This window comes from Dermacentor albipictus, chromosome 5 (assembly GCF_038994185.2).
Source record: "Dermacentor albipictus isolate Rhodes 1998 colony chromosome 5, USDA_Dalb.pri_finalv2, whole genome shotgun sequence".
Classification (NCBI taxonomy): domain Eukaryota; kingdom Metazoa; phylum Arthropoda; class Arachnida; order Ixodida; family Ixodidae; genus Dermacentor; species Dermacentor albipictus.
The window spans coordinates 148,578,401-148,603,296 of record NC_091825.1 but is presented as its reverse complement, the minus strand read 5'-3'; the positions used below and the strand labels follow the sequence as shown (position 1 = coordinate 148,603,296).

At 46.6% G+C, this 24,896-nt stretch overlaps 1 protein-coding gene across 1 annotated transcript; it reads right to left on the bottom strand.

Moving 5' to 3' along the window:
• Positions 1-13,193: 13,193 nt before the first annotated feature.
• Positions 13,194-14,849, bottom strand: LOC135897628 (Krueppel-like factor 6). The gene has a single exon (XM_065426312.1). The coding sequence runs from the start codon at positions 14,561-14,563 to the stop codon at positions 13,481-13,483; it is 1,083 nt and encodes a 360-aa protein (XP_065282384.1). The 5' UTR covers positions 14,564-14,849; the 3' UTR covers positions 13,194-13,480.
• Positions 14,850-24,896: the final 10,047 nt, after the last annotated feature.

Sequence of the window (24,896 nt, the reverse complement as noted above, 5' to 3'; positions counted from 1 at the left end):
AATTCAAAATCACCGGGCAATTAGTGAACGCAATATAGAGCAAGCACCGAATACGCCTCGCCTCTTTTAACAAAGCCGTGCGACCTGTAAGCGGCCGTTAGGGCAAGGGCGAGGGATGGTGCGGCTATTCACGACCATCGTGGTCGTAAATCAAGTCGTGAGTACGAGCGGGCCAGAGAGACTGACTCATCCAACCTCCGCGAACGATGTCAACAAAGAAGGTATACGGTGGGCATCACTTACATAGCTGCAAGGTCTCCAGCAGGGACAGGCGACGACGCTCGTTCGCCGAGACCAGGCGCGGCGCGCGGAGCGAATGTGCGTTACGGATTCGTCCTCCGGCGATCAGAGGTCCGTTTTGGCACCAACGCATTTGGCGGCACATTGTGTTTATTCATTGAAGGTCCTTCCTTGTCATTCATCCCCGCTTCTGATATTAGACTGGAGCCCTGCCATACGTATGCGTGTTTGGGCGGCTGCATGCAGTAAATCAGACAGAACGTCGTGCTACGGAAGAAGAGGGTCAAACGCAGAGCCAGCAGAGCCTACAGAAGCAGATGCCGGGAGGGAGTGTCCTTGTTTCGGCATAGACAACGGCTTCGATGACTCTCTGCGTTCGCAAAGATGGAGAATATAGAATACGCTCACTGACAATGATTTACTATACTATTGCGCGACGTTTGAGACTGTAAACGTTTTGGCCACGCGCGGACTTTTCGGCAGCGCCACTAGAAGGCGCAACGAGTCCGTAAAGAAGCGCGAGAGAGGAGGCTGGTTGCCGCATGACGCGTTTACATAAGCGTTCGCACGCACCGGTGCGCCATGCATTTCGGAGGCTCGCGCAGGCTTTGCGGTGACGGCGCTAGATGACGTCGAGTGTTTTAGATAAGCGATGTAGAGGAGTGCCGCGGCAGTAAACGCCTTATACGTAACTCGTTTCGACGGTGGCAATACGTTGTGTTCTATGCTAAACGCATTACCGTCGACAGTCATCGTGAGACGGGCCCTACGGAATTTTTTGTCTTTTCTTTTATCTTGTCTGTAGTTCTGACGCACTTAAGCAAGCGTGTGCACCCTTATGTCAATCGTTTACTAACAATTTTTTGATTTCCTACGTATTCTTTCTTTTTCATTCACAGTTCATTACTGAGGATGTTGGAACATCGGGCTCGCCCTTCAAAAAAATTATGCATGGCATTTTCCATCTTAACAGAAAGTCCCTACTGTGTGCAACAAAAACCCAATACAAATGCAACACAGTTTCTGTATCGATTTTAGTATAGGGATCTTCAGTAGCTTAATTTCCCAGATTTCCGTTACTCAATTAACAATAGCACATCTTCTGCTAAGGATGACGATTCGAAAACCGCAAGGAGAATTTGTTGTTCATACGAACCGGAGAAGTTCCTGTAGAAGTCTCAGGCGAAGTCGAAGTGGCTTCCTAAGTTGCCTCAAAATGGCAGTTTTGAAACAGACTGAAGTTTCGAATCAAGATAAATGGCACTGGTGAAGCTAGGATCACCTTATCAAGACTTTATCACATGCATCCTTTTCCCTCTTGCCCTGAAGAAAAGGAAATAAAGAGGACAAAAGGAAGCTAGAAAACATGAAGTGGGGACGCCGAGCTTGGTAGCGCACGTTTACTTTGCAAAAACACGCTGACAAAATAGTTTTGAAGTGTTCTTGAAGGGAGTCACATAATATTATGCACACGACAGCCTGTCAACAGAACCTCATTGCAATTTCGGATGTATCTACGCGTACATCCCCATAATCCCCAATGGAGCAATTGGTTTGGTTAGCGCACTGTACTTATACGCGTAAATCCCCAAAGAACATTCGCCGAAGTTGGCTTCGCCGCAGTAACACTACTTGTGCGGCGAAGCCCACTCCCAACTGCGAATAACCGCGCAGCGAGCGATGGAACGGGAAATGATAAGTGTAACGTTAATGAGACGTGAAGATGACAGTATGGACTGGCGAGCGAACGGTTGTTGTTGATGTTATAGTTGAGCTTAACAAGGACAAGTGAAGTTTGACAGGTCATGTAATGTTTAGAGAAGATAACCGGTTATGTATTCGAGTAGCAGGATAGTGTACTAAAGGAAGGTAAACGCAATAAAGGACGGCCTAATATTACGTAAAGTAGTAGATGGGAGTAGAAAATTGGCACCCACTTTGTAGGCGTCGGCTGGTACAAAATTGCAGATCCTTTGGGGAAGCCTGCTTCCTGCTGTAGACATAAAAGATTGAGGGGACAATGATGATGATGTATGCGAAACCGAGCTTATCGAAGACCATACGAGCGAAGTGAATGAGGTAAGTGCGGAGGTTTCCGCGAAAATAGAGGTAAATATCGAGCATTTTGTAAGCTATCCGATGCCTGTCAAAGATAGGCGCTAAAGGCAGCCGGAGGCGAGCAGGATATCGAAGGCTTTGGAACGAAGTGCTATGACTGGGCGCACTTTGTTTCGAAAGGTCATATGCTGTCAGCTGCCAATTCCTCGCACAGTACTCACTAAGCAAATTTCCGGCTTTGAAGCAGACAGGTGCTTCTTTTACGGCAAACGCCATTGAAAGGTGCTGCTTCACCTTAAGGTGCGACATCCAAAGGCATTATAGTGTTTTACGGTGCGAAGTCGCAGAATTTCTAATTAAAACAAAGAAATGAACATGTGTTGGCGTGCTTGCATAATTCAAAGATAGCGTAATTGAAGGATGTCCCAATAGCTATTATTTTACCTTTGATACCAACTTAATCTCAACTCGCATTTCATTTCTTTTTCCATTTAAAGTACGTACAATATCTTATACTGTTGCTGCCCGATTCTTGGCCAATCACCCATAGAATCTATGTACCAGTGCCGCATAAGGGGCTACTGCTACTACTGTCCCAGAAAAGCTCAAACACCAACCCTACCGCGGGCCCTACGAGGACACGTAGAAGCGGGGTTTAGTTTACTTGGTATGGACAACGCATTGATTTCTATCAGACTGCTTAGCCCGTTTGAACAACCGCTGTTCTTTTCAAGGTTGAGATTCACCATCTCTTATGCACCATCTCTGAGAGAGTTTGCTACCACCGGTCCCGTTCTCTACCCGCGTGTACCTTGAAAGCCCACGAGCCCGACACAAACTCGGTAGACCCACGGGATGGTGCACTTAAACGATATCTGAGGTGTGGCTCAAACGCGTCGCAGGCGTCAGCATATGATACGGACACACGTGTCGAAAGCAAAGGTCAGAGCATTAAAGGGGCACTAAAGAGAAGCGATAAGTCATCTTAGACTGATAAAGTATTTGTTCAAAACTCTATTTTCGCGGATTTCGCGCTAACGTGGTTTATTGTTAGGCGAGTTTAATTTCTTTAATTTAGCGCGGAAACGCGAGTGCCTGTGCTTCAGTGTGACGTCACGAATTTCAATGTCTCTCTTTCCTTATTTTTTCTCGCATTTGTGCCGTTGTGGCTCAATAAGAGCTATTTAAACTTACCAAGGTAATTCTGCGGGACTTCTAAAGCACCATGCATACCACCTTTTCAGATTAAAAGAAAATTACCTGAGCCCGTGCAGACGACGCCGAAATCCACGATGTGATGGCGAGAAGGTACGGGAATTTCACGGTGGCGTCGCGACCCGTCTTCTCTAGCTCACCAAGCCCCTTATTGAGGTAAGCGTGGCTTTTGTTTCTATCGTACAATGGCACTTTAGTAATACAGAAGAAATTATTTTCACTCTAGTGTCCCGTGAAGGACACAGTGCGATCTAGCCGAACAGCGCAGCCAGATAACTTAGTATGTGGCCTAGTACCGACGCTTGAGTCTGGGATACCGCTGCGCTAAACTGTATCGTTCAAAGCGAATGCTTTAACGTTCTAGGCGAGCAGGGTGATGAAAAGCACTGGTAGTGGCCGCAGGTGCGAGCGAAATATCCCGTGACGTTGACGTAAAGCATGCCGCTTCGCTGTCGCGACGCTGTCATCCTTGAAAAGTTACAGACGGTTTAGCGCGCACTCCCTTTTTTTTTTTACGTCCCATTGACGGTTTGATGGCGTTTACCCTCACGTGGTAGTGATGGCGTTCAAGAGAATAGGTCAAGGAAATAGGAAGCTATGATAGCCTGTAGCGTTTCTTGGTCGTTTCCTTCGCAGTAGAACAATCTTTTCGGCATCTGCTTATGACTCTGAACAGAATAATTGAGTGTACGCTCTATCCTACTCTCGTCATAACGTTACTTCCTATCGCATTGTTTCAATCTTTAGTTTATGTTAACGTAATGAGAAAGGCACTATGTACTCGTTTGCAATGTTCCCAGAGCGCTGAGGTTGCCGTTTCATTCACGTTAATTCAGTTTGCTTGCTCTTACAGATCTATGGTAAATGAAACTTAGAAGGAGTTGGTGAGAAGGGGGTAGGAAAGGGGGAGAGTCGGTATTCTTCACTGTGGGTGAAGAGGCGCTGGACAATGCACCCGATGGCGAGTTCCCAAATATCGGTGTATATTTGTGTGTTTGAAAACATCTTTATTACGGTTTCTTTATTTTTCTTTAAGGGATACTTTCGCCGATTCGTCCCCCGCCAGAAGGAAATAGAAAGTGGGTTGTCAGTGTACCTAGGCGGTGGGAGATTGATCATGCAATAGTTTGGCGTATCTGCTGTTGCCATTATGATGATTGAACTATCTGCTCCACTGGAAGGCATCTTGATGCGCTCCTTCGTTGCCAAGAGTAGACATCTCGTAAGTCGCCTTCAGTTGTCAAACCACACTTTTGAAGCACGAAGTACAACTTGAGTTAGTACTTGGAAGTCACGTCAAGACGTAAAGATGTTAAACATGAGTGAGGTTTTAGAATCTAAGAATGCTACAGACGTGAGAGAATAGTTCCACTATTATAGCCCTAGGCATAGATAGGGCCCGTTGTAATTAAGTATTTGTCCTTGATGGTACAGACCGAAAGAAAACTGCCCTTGGCGACTCACCTCAATTAAAAAGGGCGAGAGCATATGACAGCGTGCAACGAGTCGAGTAGCGCTGACACAATTTCATGCCGCTGGGATATCTGGCAACACGCAATCAGTGTAGAATGATTTCACGGTTACACCTGATTGTGTCGGACACGTGTTATCGTGTACACCACGACCGATAAACGGAACGGTGACATGGGTAATCACAGACTCAACGCTTATTCTTGTAGCCATGTATAAAAAAAGGAACAATGTAGAACATTGAGGACAGGAGGACACTTAGGATCTAAAAAAAAAGAAAGGCAGAGAGGTGTGGGTCAAATGCTTGATTTAGCGCGCGCTTATGCAACAATGAACACATCAGCAAGATTGACGCTGCAGGTTTATATTGCAGAAGTAAGAGCCAAGTGAGGGTGGTTTTCCCGTCATTGAACTTCAGCACAGCGTTTTAGTCTTGCACAGAATCGGACATGATAGGCGTCAAGTGCATTGAAGTACACGACTCAGTAATAGCCCGGTATACGTGGCTTAATGCGGATTTGCAACCTTCTTAAAAGTCTCTGAAGAGGAACACTCTCAAGCTTGGTTTGCACATTGCATGCATTGTGAAATGCTAGAGAGGTCAGCCTTTAAAAAATGAAATTATAGGGTTTTACGTGTCAAAACCACGATATGATTTTGAGGCACGCCGTAGTGGGGGACTCCGGAAATTTGGACCACCTGCGGTTCTTTAACATGCACCTAAATTGAAGTACACGGGTGTTTTCGCATTTCGCCCCCATCGAAATGCGGCCGCCGTGGCCTCTATTCGCGTAATACTGCGACTGAAAGGACTTACTATTGCACGCTCAAGTCTATTTACACACCGTACCGCTTACGTATATCATCAGGAGAAATTGAAACTCGCACAGGAAATAACTGATCAGAACGCTCGTTACGCGTAATTTCATAGAAGCGCGACGTTTAAATCGCTCTGTTGCCGTTTTCTAAGCATGGACTAGTTACTAGGGGTCATTATGGAGTCTGAAATAAGCCCCGGTTACAAATGCAGGTTAACCTGAAAAAGGTTGCAATGTCATACGCGGTTCCATGTCATATAGGCGCCGGGTGGTGAACTCCGGTGTGTTCTATTTTCTTACAGTAATAATAAGGGCAAGACCTCTGATGTACCGCGCTGCATCCGTTCTCGACAATGGTATCGAGATGCTTTCACATACGTCATGTGCCTCACTGGCAGCTTTGTTGGCACTTTCACTACCAGCAATGTCACAGTGCCCGGGTTGTAGTAGAGCGTAGCGCCGCACCTTATTCGGCTTTTTATTGAAGACATTTGCAGCGCCAGCGACGCAGCTAGCGTGTCTGTAGCTCTTCCCCAGAGCACCCAGAGGTCCCTGCGCAAGGCAACGATCGACACGCAACTGCAAAGCGCAACTCTCGTGAAGCGACGACAAACTCGATCACGCACTCCGCCGCACGCACTTAGAGCAGCATCGTCCCCTCTTGCATGTCGCGTGCACTTGCCTTGCACGAGCAAAATAACTCGTGGTCATAGAAGGCCATTCAGTAGGAGCTGGTTCGGTGGGGAAATTTGCAGTACGTTCCAGAAGGGCGCGCTAGCGTATCCTCCGACCGGCCACGGGCGGCCTAGCAACAGAGAGGCGTCTCTTCTCTATGTATGCATATCATTTTCCCACTTTGGCTTCTGCAGGGCGTGTTGTTTATTTCCCACTTCTTCACCGCAAGGTCTGACAGATAGGGTTCTTGCCAGGGGGAGCGGAGTGACCCAGCGCACAGTTTGAGGGAGGTGGTCAGATAGATGCCACTTTAGCAGCCGCAGACCAATGAACAATGACACGCAATAACTTACTTTTATTGTAACATATCCATCTGAGAGGTTACATGGAAGTTCACGTTCACGGCTGGGCGGAGGATACGCAAAGCGCACCGTTCTGGTATGTGCTGCAGATCACCTCGCGGTTCGGCGAGAGCGACGACAACAGTGGCAACGACTCGTGTATAACTACGACTACATGACAAGTGCCTAAACGCGCACATAGAGATTTGGCCGTAGTTCCTTGGATGCCATGGGCGCGCTTAGCAATCATTGCAAGTGTGACGCAGGCGCATCTTCAATCTTTAAAGTAACGTTCTTAGAGATCGACCCACCCTGCAATCGACCCCGCCTACTTGGTCAATTTTATTTCAAGTTTCTCGTTAAAGTTTACACACGTCGAAGATAGCAAAAAATCCGCCGTGCAGCAGAACGCTCGGACGACGCTGACAAAACACGGCAATGCATGCGTGACTAACGGCGAAGGTCGAGTTTCGCTGTCGACAGCGCCTCGCAGCTGCAGTCACGCACGCTCTGGACACCGCGCGGTTTCGGCTGAGCCGCAAGACGCGCTTCTTGAGAACGATATTATTTTTTTTATCGGCTTATTTCCCAGCAATGCGTTCCAACGAAGATCGTTTGTCGAAGCGAACTGAGCTTTGTTCTTTCTTTTTTTTTTCTTGTTCATTCTAGGTATGCTGTAGCATTCCTGAAGTCAGGCGTAACAGAAATAGTCGCCGTATGGTCTTGTTGCAACAGTTGTCGTTATGATTGGGACCGGGAGATACGATTTCTCCAACAATACGTATAGACTTTTAAGGATGGATCGAAATGTTATTTTTTATTTTTTTTTTTTCATTGCTTTGAAGACATTACTGATATAATCATTTTGCTGGCATATTTATATTCATCCATACATTTCAATGTGTGTCTCTGTGTGCGTGTATGTGGCTCCCTATCTTTACGCGTTCTCCATAATATGTATCGTGGGTATGAAGCCCACCGTGCGGAATACTAGTTGAAGGATTTCATTCTTATCCTGCTTTGGCGTGACACCAGCTCAGCCGCTGAATATATGCAGCTGAGCCCCGTAGCATTGCGCTTACGATCGTGTCTCTCGATGAAGCCGCGCTGCCCGCACGATGAGTCTAGATCACTGTCGCACTTATGCAAAAAGGGTTTTTCTTTGAAAGCCATGGTATATATATCTAATACGTCTTTTTTTTTTCTTTTTTCCTTAGTGCGGTATTTTCCAGAGCTCGAGTTCCCGTGGGGTGTTTTTTTTATTCATTTTTTTTTCACCCTTGTAAATGTATATCCGTGCTTCCGTGGGGTGCTTCTGCGGATCAGTTATTTTTGCAAATACGCCGAGAACGAGTGTAATGCAACCTACGCACGTTGATAATTTGTCGGTCCTCTGCTAAACGTTTTTGTTTCTCTCCTATCTTTTGTTCTTTCTCTTGATTTTCCCGTCGTGAGAAGGGCAGCCCGCTGACATCCGTTAAACACGGTACGTCGCTACATTTCTCGATAATTCGCAACCTGCTTTGTCAGTGCCTTTTGATAACCAGCGGCGGAGCGAGCTGCCTCTCTTTTTTTTTATGCATATCTGCATCGTAAGCATTTTAGCACCATTTAGGGCATAAATGCATTTGTCGTCAGGGGAGTACCCTTAACCTGTCCATACAAGCAACCTAACGAGGCCAATATACTTCAGCAAGGATATACTCGGCGGAACTAGGACAGAAATAATAGATGCCCTCTTGAGTCACAGCGGCTTATTGACTCTCAATAAACGTGTCAAGGTTATATAATAAGACGCTGCAGACTGCCTGAAGTGACAAAAAAAAGGTATAGCTAGCAGGATGACCTTTTGGGCATATTCAATGGCTACTCGTAACTACAGAGTAACTGACTATCGATTTAGTGTATACAGTCAGTAATTTTGCCTTCTATGGCTCCGTGGAGCTGCAGTTCCAGTGCGTGGTGTTTTCCTTGCCACTGCAGGGCAGGATTGGCAAAACACGGATCACCTGCGCAGTGACTTAGTGGGATAGGTTTTGCACAGACACGTCATCCTCTCTCTAGCTCAGCTCGGAGCATTATTGCACATATTGAATGAAATGACGAATGATCCAATCGTAAACAGGTCGTGGAAGTAGCGCACTACAGTTTTATTCGAACTTAGGCGACAGCCGAACACACTATCCACTTCACGGCACGACAGCTTTCACGCATTGGTAATTATTGTAGTTTGACCAGAAACTTGTGTGAAGCTTGCTTGCCCCTCTTGCACCGTCCAAGCCAACAATGTGTTTCGGTAATTCTAGAGTTCGTGGTGTGGCCAGCAACGAAACGTCATTCGCCCTGAGCGGCAGCATCGTGATGACTTGGTTGAACCGGACGCATCGCGACTGATAATTTGTTGTAACGTTGTCGTATAAGACAACGTGGAAGCTTTGATGTGTCTGTAACAGATGTACTGGCGAAAAATGTTTTGGGATATTATTGTTACCTAAGCTAACTTATTCCTAAATTTTAAGCTTTCTGTCGTCAAGGTGCTTCATTTCGCAAGAAATCTTGAAACGGTCGTCGAAAGTAGGTATATGTACCAGTATGGCAAATCAGTTCTGCGGAATTCCGCAAGGTTGAGGATGCTGCATGAAAGGAAAGAATTGACATCCACCCGTACGTATCAGGAAGCTGCAAAGGAACCAGCATATGTACACGGTGTCCCTGCTAATTTTAACCAGTGTTTAAAAATATGCAAGTGCCACGTAGCTGGACAGCACCAAGATAATGTTGTTTTCCATCGCTTGGAGATACTCAGATTATTTTCTTTTTCATTCCGCCTAATCAGATAATTAGTCTCAATTAATCAACTTCTCAAAAATTATAATTGGATGAAAAGTGGCAATGATAAAATTGAAGAGTGACACGAAAAACTCCCGATACAGCTTTCTGTCGCTCAATACGTGCTACATACAAGTGCTTTTCCTAGCGTGAAAAAAGCTCGAAAATGCACGCAAAATTGCCGCGCGACTGGCCGCTCGAGGCACTTTTCGTGTATACGCGGGCTTCTTTCACGCTCGGAAAAACACTTGTATGTAGCACGTATTGAACAAGAGAAAGCTGTGTCATGAGTTTTTCGTGTCGCTCCACAATTTTCTCATTGACACTTTGCATGTAACTATAATATTTGAGAAGTTGATTAATTAATTAAGACTAATTACCTAATTAGGTGGACTGAAAAAAATAATTTCAGTATGTCCAAGCGGCGGCAAACAACATTACCTTGCATGGTCCTGTCCAACTACGTGGCATTCGCATATTTTTAAACTCTGGCTAAAGTTAGCTGGGACACCCTGTATACACCAGTATTTCAGACATCGCAGAAAATAAGTTCGTCACACTTGAACCCTATTCTAAACACCCTTACGGGTGCAAAGACAGGTATCAAGGGTGACGAACGCCCTTATGGGTATGATGACGCCCATTTTGTAGGGTGTATATAAAACATCTGGCATATAAAGTGATTCAAGGATGTGACAATCTGTGTACATTCAGACACCCATTTAACACCCTTAAGGGTGCTAATATAGATATTCAGAAATAGCGCAACCAAGCGTCTTTGAGTACCCAAACCCCTGCGCCCTGCTTGTGTTCTTTTGTATAACTTCTTGCGTTCTTTTGTACGCGTGGTGGTTTGCTTTCCCTAACTTTTGGTTCGCAAAACCTTTCAAGTGCACCTGCAATCGTCCGCGTTGTAACAGCTTTACGTACGTGATCCGTTAACATACCTTCAAGATTAGGATGTAAGACAAGTAGAAACGTCAAGGTTTAAGCACGTTGCTTCTTAAAATCGAACATGCTTGCCCACTGTAACTCATGGTAACACGAAGTTGTAGTCCATGGAAGTAGACTACCAATGGCGATTAGGCAGTAAGCTGTGGGTCTTGTGTTCGATTGCTTGCTTCAGAGGCAGCGCTTCCTTCTCGACAAAATCCAAAACCTACAGTACACACCGCCTTTTCAGGGACTACAAATATACTGGCGGGGTTAAAAGCTTACGGGACGCGGGTTGCGCGAAAAAAGTCGAACGTCGGCAAAGTTTTTATCGCGCTCATTTAAACAGTACAACATTATGTTGGTCGCGTGCACTTGTACACGTTGCACATTTGAAATTCCGTCGGCGGGCCCAGGCTCGGGAAATATTCTGCTTTTTTCTTTCTTTCAGTCGCACGAGCACCGAGTGACACTCCTGTTCCTTGCGCAGAACTTCCCCTCCGGTTCACCTACTGAGACGACTGGAGACGAGATTCAATATCAGAAAAAAACAAAGAAAAAGAATGATAACGTACAAAATTCATGGGTTTCGTTATAGATATATTAGAATATAAGTTTGGAGACAAGTTGAGTTACTGAGGTGTTTGGAATAGTTAGGATTAAATAGAAATGACTGATTACCACACACCGAAGCACAGGATCGTATACGTTAGAGACCCGCCACGTGAACACGACTTTGGTGAAATTCCTGAAAAGCCGGATGTAGAAAGTGGAAGTAATGACGTCACGCACAAGAAGGTGAAGTGATATTTGACCGGTTAATTAATGGAAAACAGTTGCCTGGCGTAGACTGAACATCTGCCTAGCAGAGCGGATGTGACGTCACTCCCTCCTATCTCGCTTCTCCTCTCCCGGCGCCCACCTGATCGCTCGCTCACTTGCAACAGCTACGCGCGCTCGTATAATGCTCTGACGTCAGCACCGGAGAGAGCGCGTAAGGTGCGCTTCGTGCGCAGCTCGCTAGGGGGCTCCGCCCCACCAGGTGGCGCGCGCAGCGCTTTCTCCTCGCCCACATATCGTGCCAGTTGTCTAAACAATAGTATGCAAGTCCATGGAAGAAAGAAGACGCCGACAAGCGCTATATACAGTGTCAACTGTCTATATATGTCTTCCGCGTACGGAGCGCACAATTTGTTTGCATACCTGGAATGCGCCTCAGCATAGCTTAGTAGCTATGGTGTTGCGATGCTGAGCTCGATTGTTGAATCCCGGCCGCGGTACCTGCACTTCGATGTAGGCGAAATGTAGAATCGCTTGTGGTGCTTAGATTTAGGCGCATTAAATAAATCCAGGGGGTTAAAATTAATTCAGATTCTCCCACTACGGCGTGCCTCAAACTGATCGTGATTCTGACACGTAAAACCACCTTTTTTAATCCTCAAATAGGTCGCCGAGGTTGGGCCGCTGATGTCGCAATAAATCGAACTGGGAATCTGTTTCGCTGACGTCGTCGGTGCAACTAATTTCTGTAAAAGTAAAGTTCAAACGAACATAATTACAAACGCAACCGGATACATAAATTTTACTGTGCTTTTAATGAAGGTCTCTAAATTTGGTTTCATGAGAAGAGCTGTTCAAGACACTCATGCTCGAAATTGTATGAGAGAGTACAAATTGTGCACGTAAGTACAGTTAAGCGCCGATAGTTTTCTTTTTTCCAGATAAGTATAACATACACGTTGCACATATACTTGCGGGGTGGAAGACGAAATATACGTGCACCGAAAAAAAAAAAATGCATTCTGACCAGAGGTCCCCCTGCAACCAGCCACAGTAATGCATCAACCGCAGCACGTGCTACCGGCGATACGGATTGCAGTAGGAACTATCGTGTTACTGTTCTCGAGACAGCCGCTTACACTAACGCGCATTGAAATGTAACATGAAAAGTGCCTCGACATTGGAATCGCTGAAAAGAAACGAGAACTGAAAGCGTCTGCACCGCACTACTGTCTCACCGAGCAAACGCTCTAGATAAGCATGATAAGGTGCTGTGTGCGCATCGCCGCAAACTGCACGAAAACAGTGCTTACGAAGGCACTATACCGCGACACACCGAAATGTTTTGAACGCAGAGCCGGTTTGCGACAACGCGTTCTCTTCTATTCCGAACGCACAGAAGTGTGCGACGTGAGCATCGCGGCGTACGTGTTTCTAGAAGCCCAAGGAAATACATGCGCCGCTTGCATGGGAACGAAAATACGTGGTGACTTAACCGCGCTTCTGCAACCGGGACTAATCTGAGTCAAAGCAAGCAATGACCGCACTCAGGGCCACCGCGCGCGTGATTATGCGACTCTTTGCTTCCGGATATCCTGGTTGGTTGAGTGCGTGGCCTGAGCGAATGGCGCTCGCGCAGCAGAGTTTTGTAGACAACGGCATCCGCGCGGAAGTTGGGCAGCGGCGGAGGGAAAATTCCGGGCCCTCTGACTAATGGCACGGATAACGCGACGACCGAACTGACGGCCGATAATGAGCACGCGCACTCCGACAAACCACGTGAACGATACGCGGCGTCCGCGACAGCGACCAAGACAAAGCCACAAGTCCAATGTGCAGAGGGGAAAAAAATATGAACGGCGCTTTATTAGACAGGCCCGAGTCCCTATGGGAAAGCAAGGGATGTCACAAAGAAGAAAAGTTCGTGGGTCTCACGGCACCAGCACAAAGCGCACCCGTCTTCTATCCAGCGGGAATCCGCCACGCAAGTAATGGGGTCCTGAGATTGGCACTGGGCACGAATGGCAACGAAGACAACGGCGTAGACGCGCGGTTCGGCCGCGCTGTCACTTCAGGTCCAAGAGTATTAACGGCAGGTGACGATGGCGATGAGAGGGGGGGTCAGGCGCGAGCAACGCCGGATGACCGCGACCGGCCGGCGGTCAGTGGTCCCGCGTTCACCTTGTCCCTCCGGTGCACCTTGAGGTGCTTGGCGAGGTGGTCGGACCGGGAGAAGCGCTTGTCGCAGATCTGGCAGCGGTACGGCTTGATGCCCGAGTGGGAGCGCTTGTGACGCGCCAGCTCGTCGGAGCGCGAGAAGCGCCAGCCGCATCCGGGCCACTGGCACGCGAACGGCTTCTCGCCCGTGTGCCGCCGCAGGTGGGCCTTCAGGTGCGAACTCTTGGAGTACACCTTGCTGCAGCCCGGGTAGGAACAGCAGAAGAGCTTCTCTTCCTCGTTGGCGGCAACGGGCGTCGGCGGCGGAGCGCGACCGCCCGGCCGCCGCTGCTGCGGCGCGCTCGCACAGCCGGCGACGACGCTGGAAGACTTTGGCTTGCGTCCGGAACCCGTCGCTCGTTGCCGCTGCGGTAGCCAGTTTTGGTTAGGCTTTCTCGTCAGAGGCGGCGGCGGTGGGGGAGGAGGCTGCGGAACGGACAACACGGGACTAGACGAGGACAGCAAGTTGCAGCTGAACGAGTCACCTTCGCTGAGGCTGGACATGAGCGTCTTGAGACCGACGCCGAGGACGACGAAGTCGTCCAAACCGTCGGCGGGGAACTCGTCGCACCAGTCAACCTCGAGACACCCTTCGGGTGTCGGCGAAGGAGACGTAGCCGAGGTGGCGTCCTCGTAGCCCGAGTCCGGGCTGAAGTCCGCCGCCTTCTGGTGGTAGTCGTGGCCTGTGGCGGTCCACACGCTCTGGGCGGCCGACGGCTCGGCGCAGAACAGCGGGTAGCACGGCTCGGTGAAGATGCCGAACTCCGGCAGCTGCAGCATCGCGGCATCCGTGCCGACGGCCTGGTGGCAGGCTGACGTCGAAGCACTGTCGTCGTCCTGTAGGCTGTCGCTGGAGAAGAGCGAGTCCAGGTCGGTTCCCAGTTCGTCCAGGGACAGGTCATCGAAAGAGAAAGCCGCCGTGCCGGCAGCGGGCAGCGTTGAAATACCGCCGTCCATCGCAAAATCAGCAGCCGCGGCGGCTGGCATTGCGCGACAGGTTTCTTTAATTCTCCTTACACGTCGCTCGTTAACATCACTTGCAGAAAACACCGGCGGCGGAAAGCGACTGAGCGCGGTGCGAGAGCGTTGCCGTTTCTTCCGCGAATCGACGGGGTGTCCGTAACGCCGGACGGTTGGCACGGTTTCTGGCCGTCCCCACTCGGTGCCTACTCTTCTCCTCTGCGTCGCCGTTCACGTCACGTCGCACGCGAACACTCTCGCCGCCTCGATTGGCGCTCGCGGGCGCACGTGATAAAGGCGATAGGTTTTGAAGCGCCGCCTTTCCACCGCTTCAATGCAACCTCCCCCTCCCTCCTCGTAATCGCTCCACAGAGCGAGTAATACGCGCGCCTGCGTCTTTGCGCACTCGCAAGCGTGAATGGAGCGAGCGCTCGCCGGGGATTACTGCGAAGCCGTGCACGTGTGATACGATATTACTGCAGCAACGGCTGTAGCTGCGATTGCCTGAAGGAGATAAAAAAATCGCATGTCGATACGCATTATCGGCACTGCGCAAAGCTGTCGCCGTTTAGGAGCTACCTTTTGTCTGTCTTTTTATTTGTTTTTGTTTGTTTTATGGAGGTAGGGGAGGGTGTGCGACAACGCAAGCCACATTTCCATTCTGTACCGATTAATAAAATATTGCTGCATGATACCGCGAAACGAACCGGCGTATTGATTTAATTGACAGGACATAGGTATTGCCTATGCTGAAAGTTCCTCTACCTGCGATGTTGTTCAAGTGTGCCTGCAAAAAATTTTTTAAAGAAATTTAGCTAGTACTTGGCCCGGCGCCGCACCAACACTGACGAGATACTTTTCTTTAAGGTGTAAGTTAACTGTCCTGGCGCGTTTTAGCTTCATGTTCGCATTATCTTGTTATGTATGAGAAGCTTTTAGCAAACGTTTTCGCTGGACGAATAGCTCGCGCACCTCATTCTGTATTAAGTGGGATGCCGCCACTAATCTAGCATCGCAGGAGGCGCTCTTTAGGTTCCCTTTGACTGCCGGCTGGCGTGGCAAAGTATTTGCCAACGAAATGGGCACACTGTTCAGAAGGTAGCGGAAGCATCTTCGAGTAAGCGACTAAACACTTATTGCTGCGATCGTTGTATCGTTGCTGACAGTACTTTGGTACTTTGAAAAATATTATTCAAACGACTTCTGAAGTAAGCAATGACCGTGATGTTAGTTGAAGATTTTAAGAGTGGGCTTAAAACAGTGAAAGAAATCGTTCCCGGGAAGCGTAGCTTTGCGTAGCCATTTCTTTTTATCTGGAGAGTAAGCCAATGAAACGTAATTTAGAAAGAAAGGAGACCGTCTGCCCTGCATTAAAAGGTATCGGTCAACGCTATATTGGTGTTATTACGTCATCAACGTTTATTAATTGATTAATATCATTTATTCTCGTCGTGGTCATCTTCTGCACTGTCACCAGAAAAAAACACGGCAGATCCCACGTCCATTGGGAATCGATGTTATGAGAAGCAGTGTGCGGGGAGCCTACCAAATTAACGAGATGACCATGAGAGCACCAAGACGTAGGCAGCTGTTTCATGACCTACATGACACGCATGTCGTGGCATTCCTGTCATGACCTGTCATTTATGTTCGCCATACACTCTTGACACACTATGCCACTTTTGGTAGATGCCAAGTTAACTAAACGACCATGAGAGCACCAAGCTGTAGGCGGCTGTTTCATGACTTACATGACACACATGTCATGATATTCATGTCATGACCGATCATTATGTCCGTCATACACTCCTGTCATATTATGCCAATTTTGGTACATACCATGACGTAGGTGGCGGTTACATGACCTACATGATACGCATGTCATCGGATTTATGTTATCACCTATCATTTATGCTCGCCATACAATCTTGACATACTATGCCAACTTTGGTACATACCAAATTAACGAAACGACCATGAGAGCACCGAGGCATAGATAGATAGATAGATAGATAGATAGATAGATAGATAGATAGATAGATAGATAGATAGATAGATAGATAGATAGATAGATAGATAGATAGATAGATAGATAGATAGATAGATAGATAGATAGATAGATAGATAGATAGATAGATAGATAGATAGATAGATAGATAGATAGATAGATAGATAGATAGATAGATAGATAGATAGATAGATAGATAGATAGATAGATAGATAGATAGATAGATAGATAGATAGATAGATAGATAGATAGATAGATAGATAGATAGATAGATAGATAGATAGATAGATAGATAGATAGATAGATAGATAGATAGATAGATAGATAGATAGATAGATAGATAGATAGATAGATAGATAGATAGATAGATAGATAGATAGATAGATAGATAGATAGATAGATAGATAGATAGATTTAAGGCTATACAATAACCATCACGGACATCCTTTTCGATACTTTTGTGTTCAGTGTCAAGTCGTATCGTTTGTAAAGTGCTGATTTCTCCGACGCGTCATGATCGCTTTTCTTTCGTTCCAGAAAGATTTACGCGGCTAGGCGCCTATCGAGAAAGCCTCATTAGCGCGTTTCTCGATGCTGCTCACACAATTTTATAATTATACGTTGATCTCTAAGTAAGTGCTTGTGAACCCTATGCCGACAAATGCACGAATACGTATTAACTCGCCCACCTTTCACTGTTCTTGGACACAACGCAACAGGTATAACAGTGCGGCAAAGAATTATCAGAAATGAAACAAGAGACGTAAAACGAAGCACGATCCTGTTTTACGACAGAAATTTTGTCTCCGAGTTTTACTCGAATGTCGTAATGAAAACTTCGCTGAATAACGTGAGTGTGTAGAAATTCCGCGCTAGTTTGCCACAACGGAAAACCCGTCGTAAGACATCATAAATTTGAGCTAGCTGGTGATGGTACATGGTTTTAGCTTTTGTCGTTTTTGCATAGGGCACTCAGGTAACTTGTCTCGATCAGATATCAAGTCAGCACGAACAGCCGTCGACAGGTGAAACTCCCGTCTAACCTTTCGTTGTGCTGTCGCGAATGTAAATGCACAGTCGGCCTCAAAAGCTTTCGTGAGACGGGTTTTGCAAAGAAAGCTGAATTTCCGCCGAAGCTTGGGCACAAAACCTCGAATTTATATGTGAATTTGAGGCTACGAATTGAACTATGAATGCCATGAAACTACATATGAAACTAGGAATGACACTATAAAAGCTACGACGAAAGCCATAATTTTATACGTATAGCTTTTTCGACTTATACGGAGTGATACAGCAAATTAATAGCGCCACGCGTTAACTAAGCAGAAAGTCACATTTGTTGTGGAACCCCTGCTCCGTAAACTTTATTTGGCGCCTGTATTCTCAAATTTGAATGTGGAGACGTTCTATTCGGACACAGGAATGAAGTGCTGCGTCTTGCGGTCGAGGCACGCCGTATCACTAATTGTGGTAGCGCGTGAGTAAGCCAGTTTTTGATTATCCTTCGTAAGGAAAACTCATACCTAAACCGATATGTGTTAAGAGTTCGCGTGCGGGCTCTTGGTTGAAGGATTTGCGCTGCTTTCCTCGTAGTATGTGCAAGTAGTTTCTCATGTGTTATAGGAAAGATAAAGCAGCGCGAAAGGACCTGGACGAAACGGAAACGTAAGACGCACACACAGGCGCCGCATTACTTAGCTTGTAGAGCAATACAAAATTGAATTGAATTGAAAAAGGACTTCTTCTTTGGGAAAGTTGGTGCTTAGATTTCCTAGGTATACATTGTGGCGCAAAATACATTTCTTGAAAAGGGACAGAAGAATTCACTGTCTTCCTTTCTTCTGTACCTTTTTCAAGAAATGTATTTTGCGCCACAAAGTATACCTAGGAATTGAATTGAATTTAGTTTATTTGCTGGTCAAACAGCTTGCGTGGCCGAATTTGGATGCAACAGCGCCGGGAACTCCCTCATTTTGTTTTAACCTTGTTCCTTTTCATCCTTTTTTTGTTTTTCTTTCTTCTTTCTTTATTATGATTTTTCCTTATGCTTTGTTGTTGTTTTGTCGCTTGTATGCGCGCGTTGCAACAAAACGCTTTCGCTCGCACATTCTAAGTGTATACGCAAAGCGGGAATGCCCGGCAGCGCGTTCATGCAAATCGCTTTACCCGGCGTCTACGCTTCGTAGCCCTTGACCGGTCTCTCCCGCTTGCAATGACGCAACCGTCGTAACCTCTTGTGTCATTACCGCTAACAGTATCAACTCGCAGAAACGAGGAAATGAAGTGCCTTGCATGCTTCGCAGAAAGCGCCTTGCAATTTGAGCCAGCCTGCGCCGTCTCTGGGTTTTACTTCAGCGATTCTTGGTGTTTTTTTTTCTGTTCTCTTTATTTTTAAACGTCTGAATCATCCCTGTTGCTGTTAGGTGCCAATGTTCCCTGGAAAAGACTGTGACCTGACTACCTGTATCAAAGAGAGGCAGAAAGAAGAAGAGGAAGAAAGCAGATGACACGATTGAAACGACTTCTGCTGAATACAGTAGGGCGATAGAAGTTAGGAGATAGCATAGACGGTTCTTGTCGTGCGTACATGTGATTGAACGTGCGGTCAATATTATCTGTTCTGAGCAGTTGTACTTATCGAGGCGCATTAAATGAGACTGGATGGTCGAGATTAATTCGGAGGGATAGCACAGGCGTTGCCTTGGTATGTTAAAATCAATCAATCAATCAATCAATCAATCAATCAATCAATCAATCAATCAATCAATCAATCAATCAATCAATCAATCAATCAATCAATCAGTTCTAACCATTTCTCTGAAACTAGTACTCTCTTGTTTTCTTTTATTATTCGAGATTGTCATGAGTTTCAGCGTAAGCAAAAACAGACAAAAAGAAAATTTAAAAAAAAATGGGGCGGGGAAACAGTGCACTGCTGTAGCCACATGAGCCTGCCTCTGCGGTGGGTATTTCTTAACCTGTAAATAATTTTCAGCGTTATGACTTTTTCGCCATCCCCACCCTACCGCTAATTTTTTTCTCCGGCTGTTATCGATATTAAAGGAAATTAACAAATTGGTTGCTTAGAACGGGATCCGTATACGGCGTTATCCGCGGCTGTTTTGCTATTCTCGCCTCGCAATGGAGCCCACTCACGCAACTCCGTCAGGTATCACAAAAAAAAAGGGCTGCTGGAATATCGCGCAACAAGCGGTTCTCGTGCCGGATGCTCTCGCGCATCCGTCGACGGGAGCGACTCATCTCCGATCTCTCGCATTTATTTTCCGCGTCGCTCGCTTGCGAAATCGAAAGAACGGCATTCCGCTCTCAAGAGAAGCAAAATAAGTAAGAGAGAGAGAGAGAGAACGAAAGAAAACAAAGAAACGCAGGACAGCCTCCTCGCCTTATAATAGTGTGTCACAGTTCCGCTTCGAGGCACTTCTCGCAGTGCGTGCAATACACCATAACGACCGATCGGGTGCTGCGGCGATGATCAAGCGCGAGTGCGCGCGCCGCTCGACTCGATCGAGCCGAATAGCAAAGCGTGCGCCTGCGGCTGTTTACACGTGCCACGGAGGAGGAGAGGGGGGGGGGGGGGAGCGAGCATTATTAGCATGGCCGCGCTCCTCCGTCGGCTTTCAACTCCGGCGCGTGCGCAGAATGCTGACGCCGCGGCTGGAACCAAATGACCGCCGGGGTCACTATTTTCTTCCCCGACGAGACAAAACACCTGCGGGCGCCGTGCCAGAAAAAGAGACAACGGAAAAAAAAAGAGAGAAGAATGAGCGAAAGAGGGAAACGCAGATATACGCGTCGTCGTCGTCGTGTCGCTCGTATACTGACTCCCTGTGGCGCGGTGTCGGTGACGATGGCCGGGTCAAATGCATTCTCTCTCTCTCTCTCTCTCTCTCTCTCTCTCTATATATATATATATATATATATATATATATATATATATATATATGGGGGGGGAGGTCATTTTCTTCTTTATTCTGAAAAACGGGCTCGCGGGTATCGAGGCTGACGCAATCTTGACTGCTGGCCGTAACGACTAATTGGCTATAGGTACAAGGGGAAAGTGCGCACGCGTTATGGGAATAGACGGGGGCTTGGCGATGCCCTGTTACACAGCGAAAGCGGCCACGTTGGCGATTATAACGTCAGTGCGCGCGGTTCGATTCTGAAAAACGTGATGGTTAGCTGTCATTACTATATGAGCGCGTGAGGCCGAGCTCCCTCCCCCCATTAGTGTGTCACCTCGTTGAGGTGGGGGGGGGGGGGGGTAGTTGTAATCTGTTCGCGAGAACTGAGAGAAAGGGAAGCGAAAGCAAGAATGCGGGTTGGAGGACGCCGAAGCTTGTTATGTTATACTAGCTTCAACCTTGGCAAGGTATATTATACGTTGTGCTATAAGGCGGATTGCGCTTATCGCCTCTGAAAGGAAATACATCTCTCCCCGTCCCACCCATCACGTGTTCTGAAATAATGCCCAAGATTTGTAGCAGTTAATTCACCAGCTATAAGCTCATACAGCCAGAAGTTGAACTATAGAGCGTGTTTCAAGTTCAGCATTGTTCTTATTTTCGTCAATTCCACTTGTTTTCTTTTTTGATCTTTTGTGTGTGAAGACAATATGTCTTATCACTTTTATTTATTTTTGTCGGTGAGAAACTCCGGTGAGCTATCATTTGTATAAAGGCATGATGACTTCTTTTGTATATATTCGATGAAAGGTTCCCAATTTTTCTTTCTGTTTTTGTTGTGTATATATGATAGCTCGAGCCAGCTTAATACGCCATTACCTGCGTCCTGGTTTCTTTCTTTTACTTTTTTGTTGTTACTGCAAATACTACAGCTGATGGGAAGTATAGGTTGCAATTGCAAGGCGGAGGATGGCCCTTGGGTTATAATGAGGCATATACATACATATGTACTGTAAGTATCGAACATGCCACATAATGAATTCACCCGCAATATGAAAGACGTTGTGCGACTAACGATGACTTCATCCTGTTAATGAGCGTAGTCGTTACAGTGACTGGCACGCTAAGATAAAAGGATTTGCAAGGCCAAATAAACTTTGTAGTATTTTAGTATGTAATATGTGACACTTCTGTGTTAACTTTATGCTATCTCCGCACAGGCATAAAACTTGAAGGTCTTGAAATTTCCGAGCAACCGCGTGGGAGTCTGCAAGACATAATTAGTATACCAACCGTTAAGCCATTTTTTTACGTGCGAAACCTCAAGCAAGAACCAGAACGCTAGAGAAATAAAATATCAAGGATAATGTTAGCAGCTTTTTTAGAGTATAAGCGGATCGCAGATAACTAAAGCACGGAATATGTTCGACTAAGCAAATCGTATGTCCAGGGATATTTTATCGAAAGCAATAAGAACTAGTTTTTCATGAAGTCTTCTATCTTGCAACAAACATAATCATTTCGACAGCGCTGGGAGCATTATGTACCGCAGGCTTATTGTTTGTTTGCACGCACATTTGCTGCCCGGCATCTCAATTATTATTATTATTATTATTATTATTATTATTATTATTATTATTATTATTATTATTATTATTATTATTTGCATCCCCTTTGAAGCGGGGCGACGCACACAGTCAGCAGCCTACTTGTCTCACTCAGGTGTGCCATAGACGCCTTTCAATCTAGCCTCCTTGTATACATCTCTTCAATCTTTTTTTTTCCTTCATCAAAGCGTCTCCATCTACCTTGTACCGCTACCTGTGCTTGCAACGGGTCCGGTCGTATCAATCTCTCCCTGTTTTTTTTTTTTCTCACCAATACTCTAAGCGTCTCTTGCCTATCTCGACTGCTGACAGGTTGATGCTTCCATCTACTTTAAATCTAAGCGCTTCTGGAAGGAGTACGTTACCTATACGGGTCACACTGGGTGAATCCTTTTGCATTCCATTAGGATGTGCTTACTGGTCTCCTGAGTTTTGCTGCAGCATACACATGCCTCATATAGTTGCGAACATTTGCTCCGGTATGTTTTTATCATTAGGCAACCAGCTCGAGCCTCAGATAGCAAGGCACTTCCTTCTGTGTTGTCGTACACATTTTCCCTTCAAGTTTCTTTCTTATTCTTACAACTATCCATTGTCTTTCTTGTTTCCATTATTTGCATCCAATTCACTGTCTCTGTTTCTTTCACTTGCTTTCTGATGACTGTTGGTTGTCTATTTACGCTTTCAGTTACTCTGCAACTGGTTGCCAACATTCTTGACCGCTTCCTCCATTTTCTGTGCACGCTTTTCAGGTACATACACTTGTGCACTTTAGCCGCCAATTTATTTTGATTCATGTTCTCGCGTCATTCTTCAAAACTGATTTTGCTCTGCGCTTTTCTGACTTCAAACGAGGCCCAATCCATGTCACCCTGAGCTGCCTCATTTGTGGTTTTGCCGTGGGCTCCAAAACAAATACGCCTGTACCTATCTTTGGTTAATTTACAGGCCCGACAAGACATCCGATTTTATACACAAAATGGAATAAAATCATAGGATGTACCGAATGGCATGGAACAGGATGGCGTAGAACTCCCAGGCAGTCGAAGCTAATGCGGCATCCCTAATTACCCACCGTGCACTCCAGGCACGCTAAACCCCACAATTTAATTTTTTTTTAGCCCTCCGATATGGCGTTTGTCATGACCCACTGTGCATTTTTAGAGACATTCAACCTCACGATTTACCGTATATACTCGTGTAAGACCCGCCATTGTGTAAGGCCAGCACCCCCCCATTGGAGTGGGAAAATGTGGGACAAAGGTTTCACTTAGAGTTCCGTGCATGGTTAATTTCCACGAGCCACTACGAGATGGCACCGGTCCGTGTCCGAAAAATCGGTTGGCGAATGTAAATGTGTTCATTGTCGGCCGCCACTTGTTGCATTCATTTGCATAGCGGCCTGAGCTACCTGAGTGCAGTTCGAGGCTTCAATGAGTAGCCATGAGCCCTGCCTCGTGTAAGGCCAGCAGCCGGTAAAAACTGAGAAAAAAAATCACGGGTTTAATTCGAGTAAATACGGTAATTTAGTTTTTACATGAAGCGTGTTGCGCAGCCTATACAAAGTTTTGGCAGGCAGGACGGTAGAAAACTTTGCTTGAGAAAGTATTGGAACGTGAGTCAGCGGTAAGGCATAATGAGCGAGCGGTAAATGCATGTTAAGAGGAAACAACATAAAAAAAAGTGAAATAAAAGCGGCCCATATGACTCACTCTGGCCGATTTCTGCGAAGATCAAAAACTTGTAGAGGCTGCCATACGCTCGCTCTCGTTCTCAGTTTTCACCCGTTTCGTACGTTTCCCGAAAACAGAAAAACATAAGGAGAAGAAGAAGAAAAAGAAAAAACGCGTAGCGTCGATGATTTCACTAGCGAACGCGTGACGTCAGAGGCAACGCGCATTTGACACGACTAGCACGTCGTGCGGGAGGAAGTGAACGTAAGAATAAAAACTCTAATCACGTGCTTTATCTCTTTCTTTTATTATAGCGTTTTTTTTTTCGTCTGTTGCAAGCGCCGGTGCAAACGGAGGTGCGTGTGCCGCCGTTCGAAGGCCCCCGACCGACCGGTCTTGTTTCCTCTTCGACTTGCGCGCCCGTCGGCCGGCCACAGGCAAGCGCGCTCACGTGCGAAGCGTGTTGTTCGCTCAGCTGTTGGGCCACGCTCGCATGTTTTAGAGGGAAATAGTCGGCTTCTCGACTTCAGCCGAGAGGCCGGCCTTTGCTCCCCGTTTGCGTGCGCTTTAAGCGTCCGCCTTATGTCAACACTTCCCTAGGTGGGTTCGAATGGTTTCCCATTGCACCGACGAGCAGTATAGTAGTAATAGTAATCGGCTGCTTGTTTTAAATATAACGAGGAAAAGGAGAATAAGGAAGTTATTGCCGACCGCGTTGTAACTGTCTAGCTATCTATACTGCAAACGTGACTTACAGCGCATACATAGACAAGGGGACAGAAAGGACGACGAAGACAAGCGCACTTTTGTCTTGGTCACATATGCTTGCTACTGGAAATAAAAATTCACTCGTAAGTTAGCGCTCGTCTTCGTCGTTATTTCTGTCCCCGTGTCTTGCATGCGCTGTAAGTAACGTTTGCAATGGCGTACTAACTAGCCCGTACCCAAATCCTGCTATAGGTATACGCCTGCTGGCGCGTTGACACCTGAACAGTGGCCAGAGGTGATGTTGGGGTTGGAGGAGGGGGAGAAAAGGGACAGGGTGAGAGGAATGATTAGGACGAACTGCGCATAATGCGCAGTTCGTTTTCTTCATGTAAGCGCATGCGCAGTCTGTACTTCTTCACATACCTAAACCGTTTCAGG

Excerpts from the sequence above, each read along its gene's own strand:
- LOC135897628 (XM_065426312.1), bottom strand. The coding sequence starts at position 14,563 with ATGCCAGCCGCCGCGGCTGCTGATTTTGCGATGGACGGCGGTATTTCA.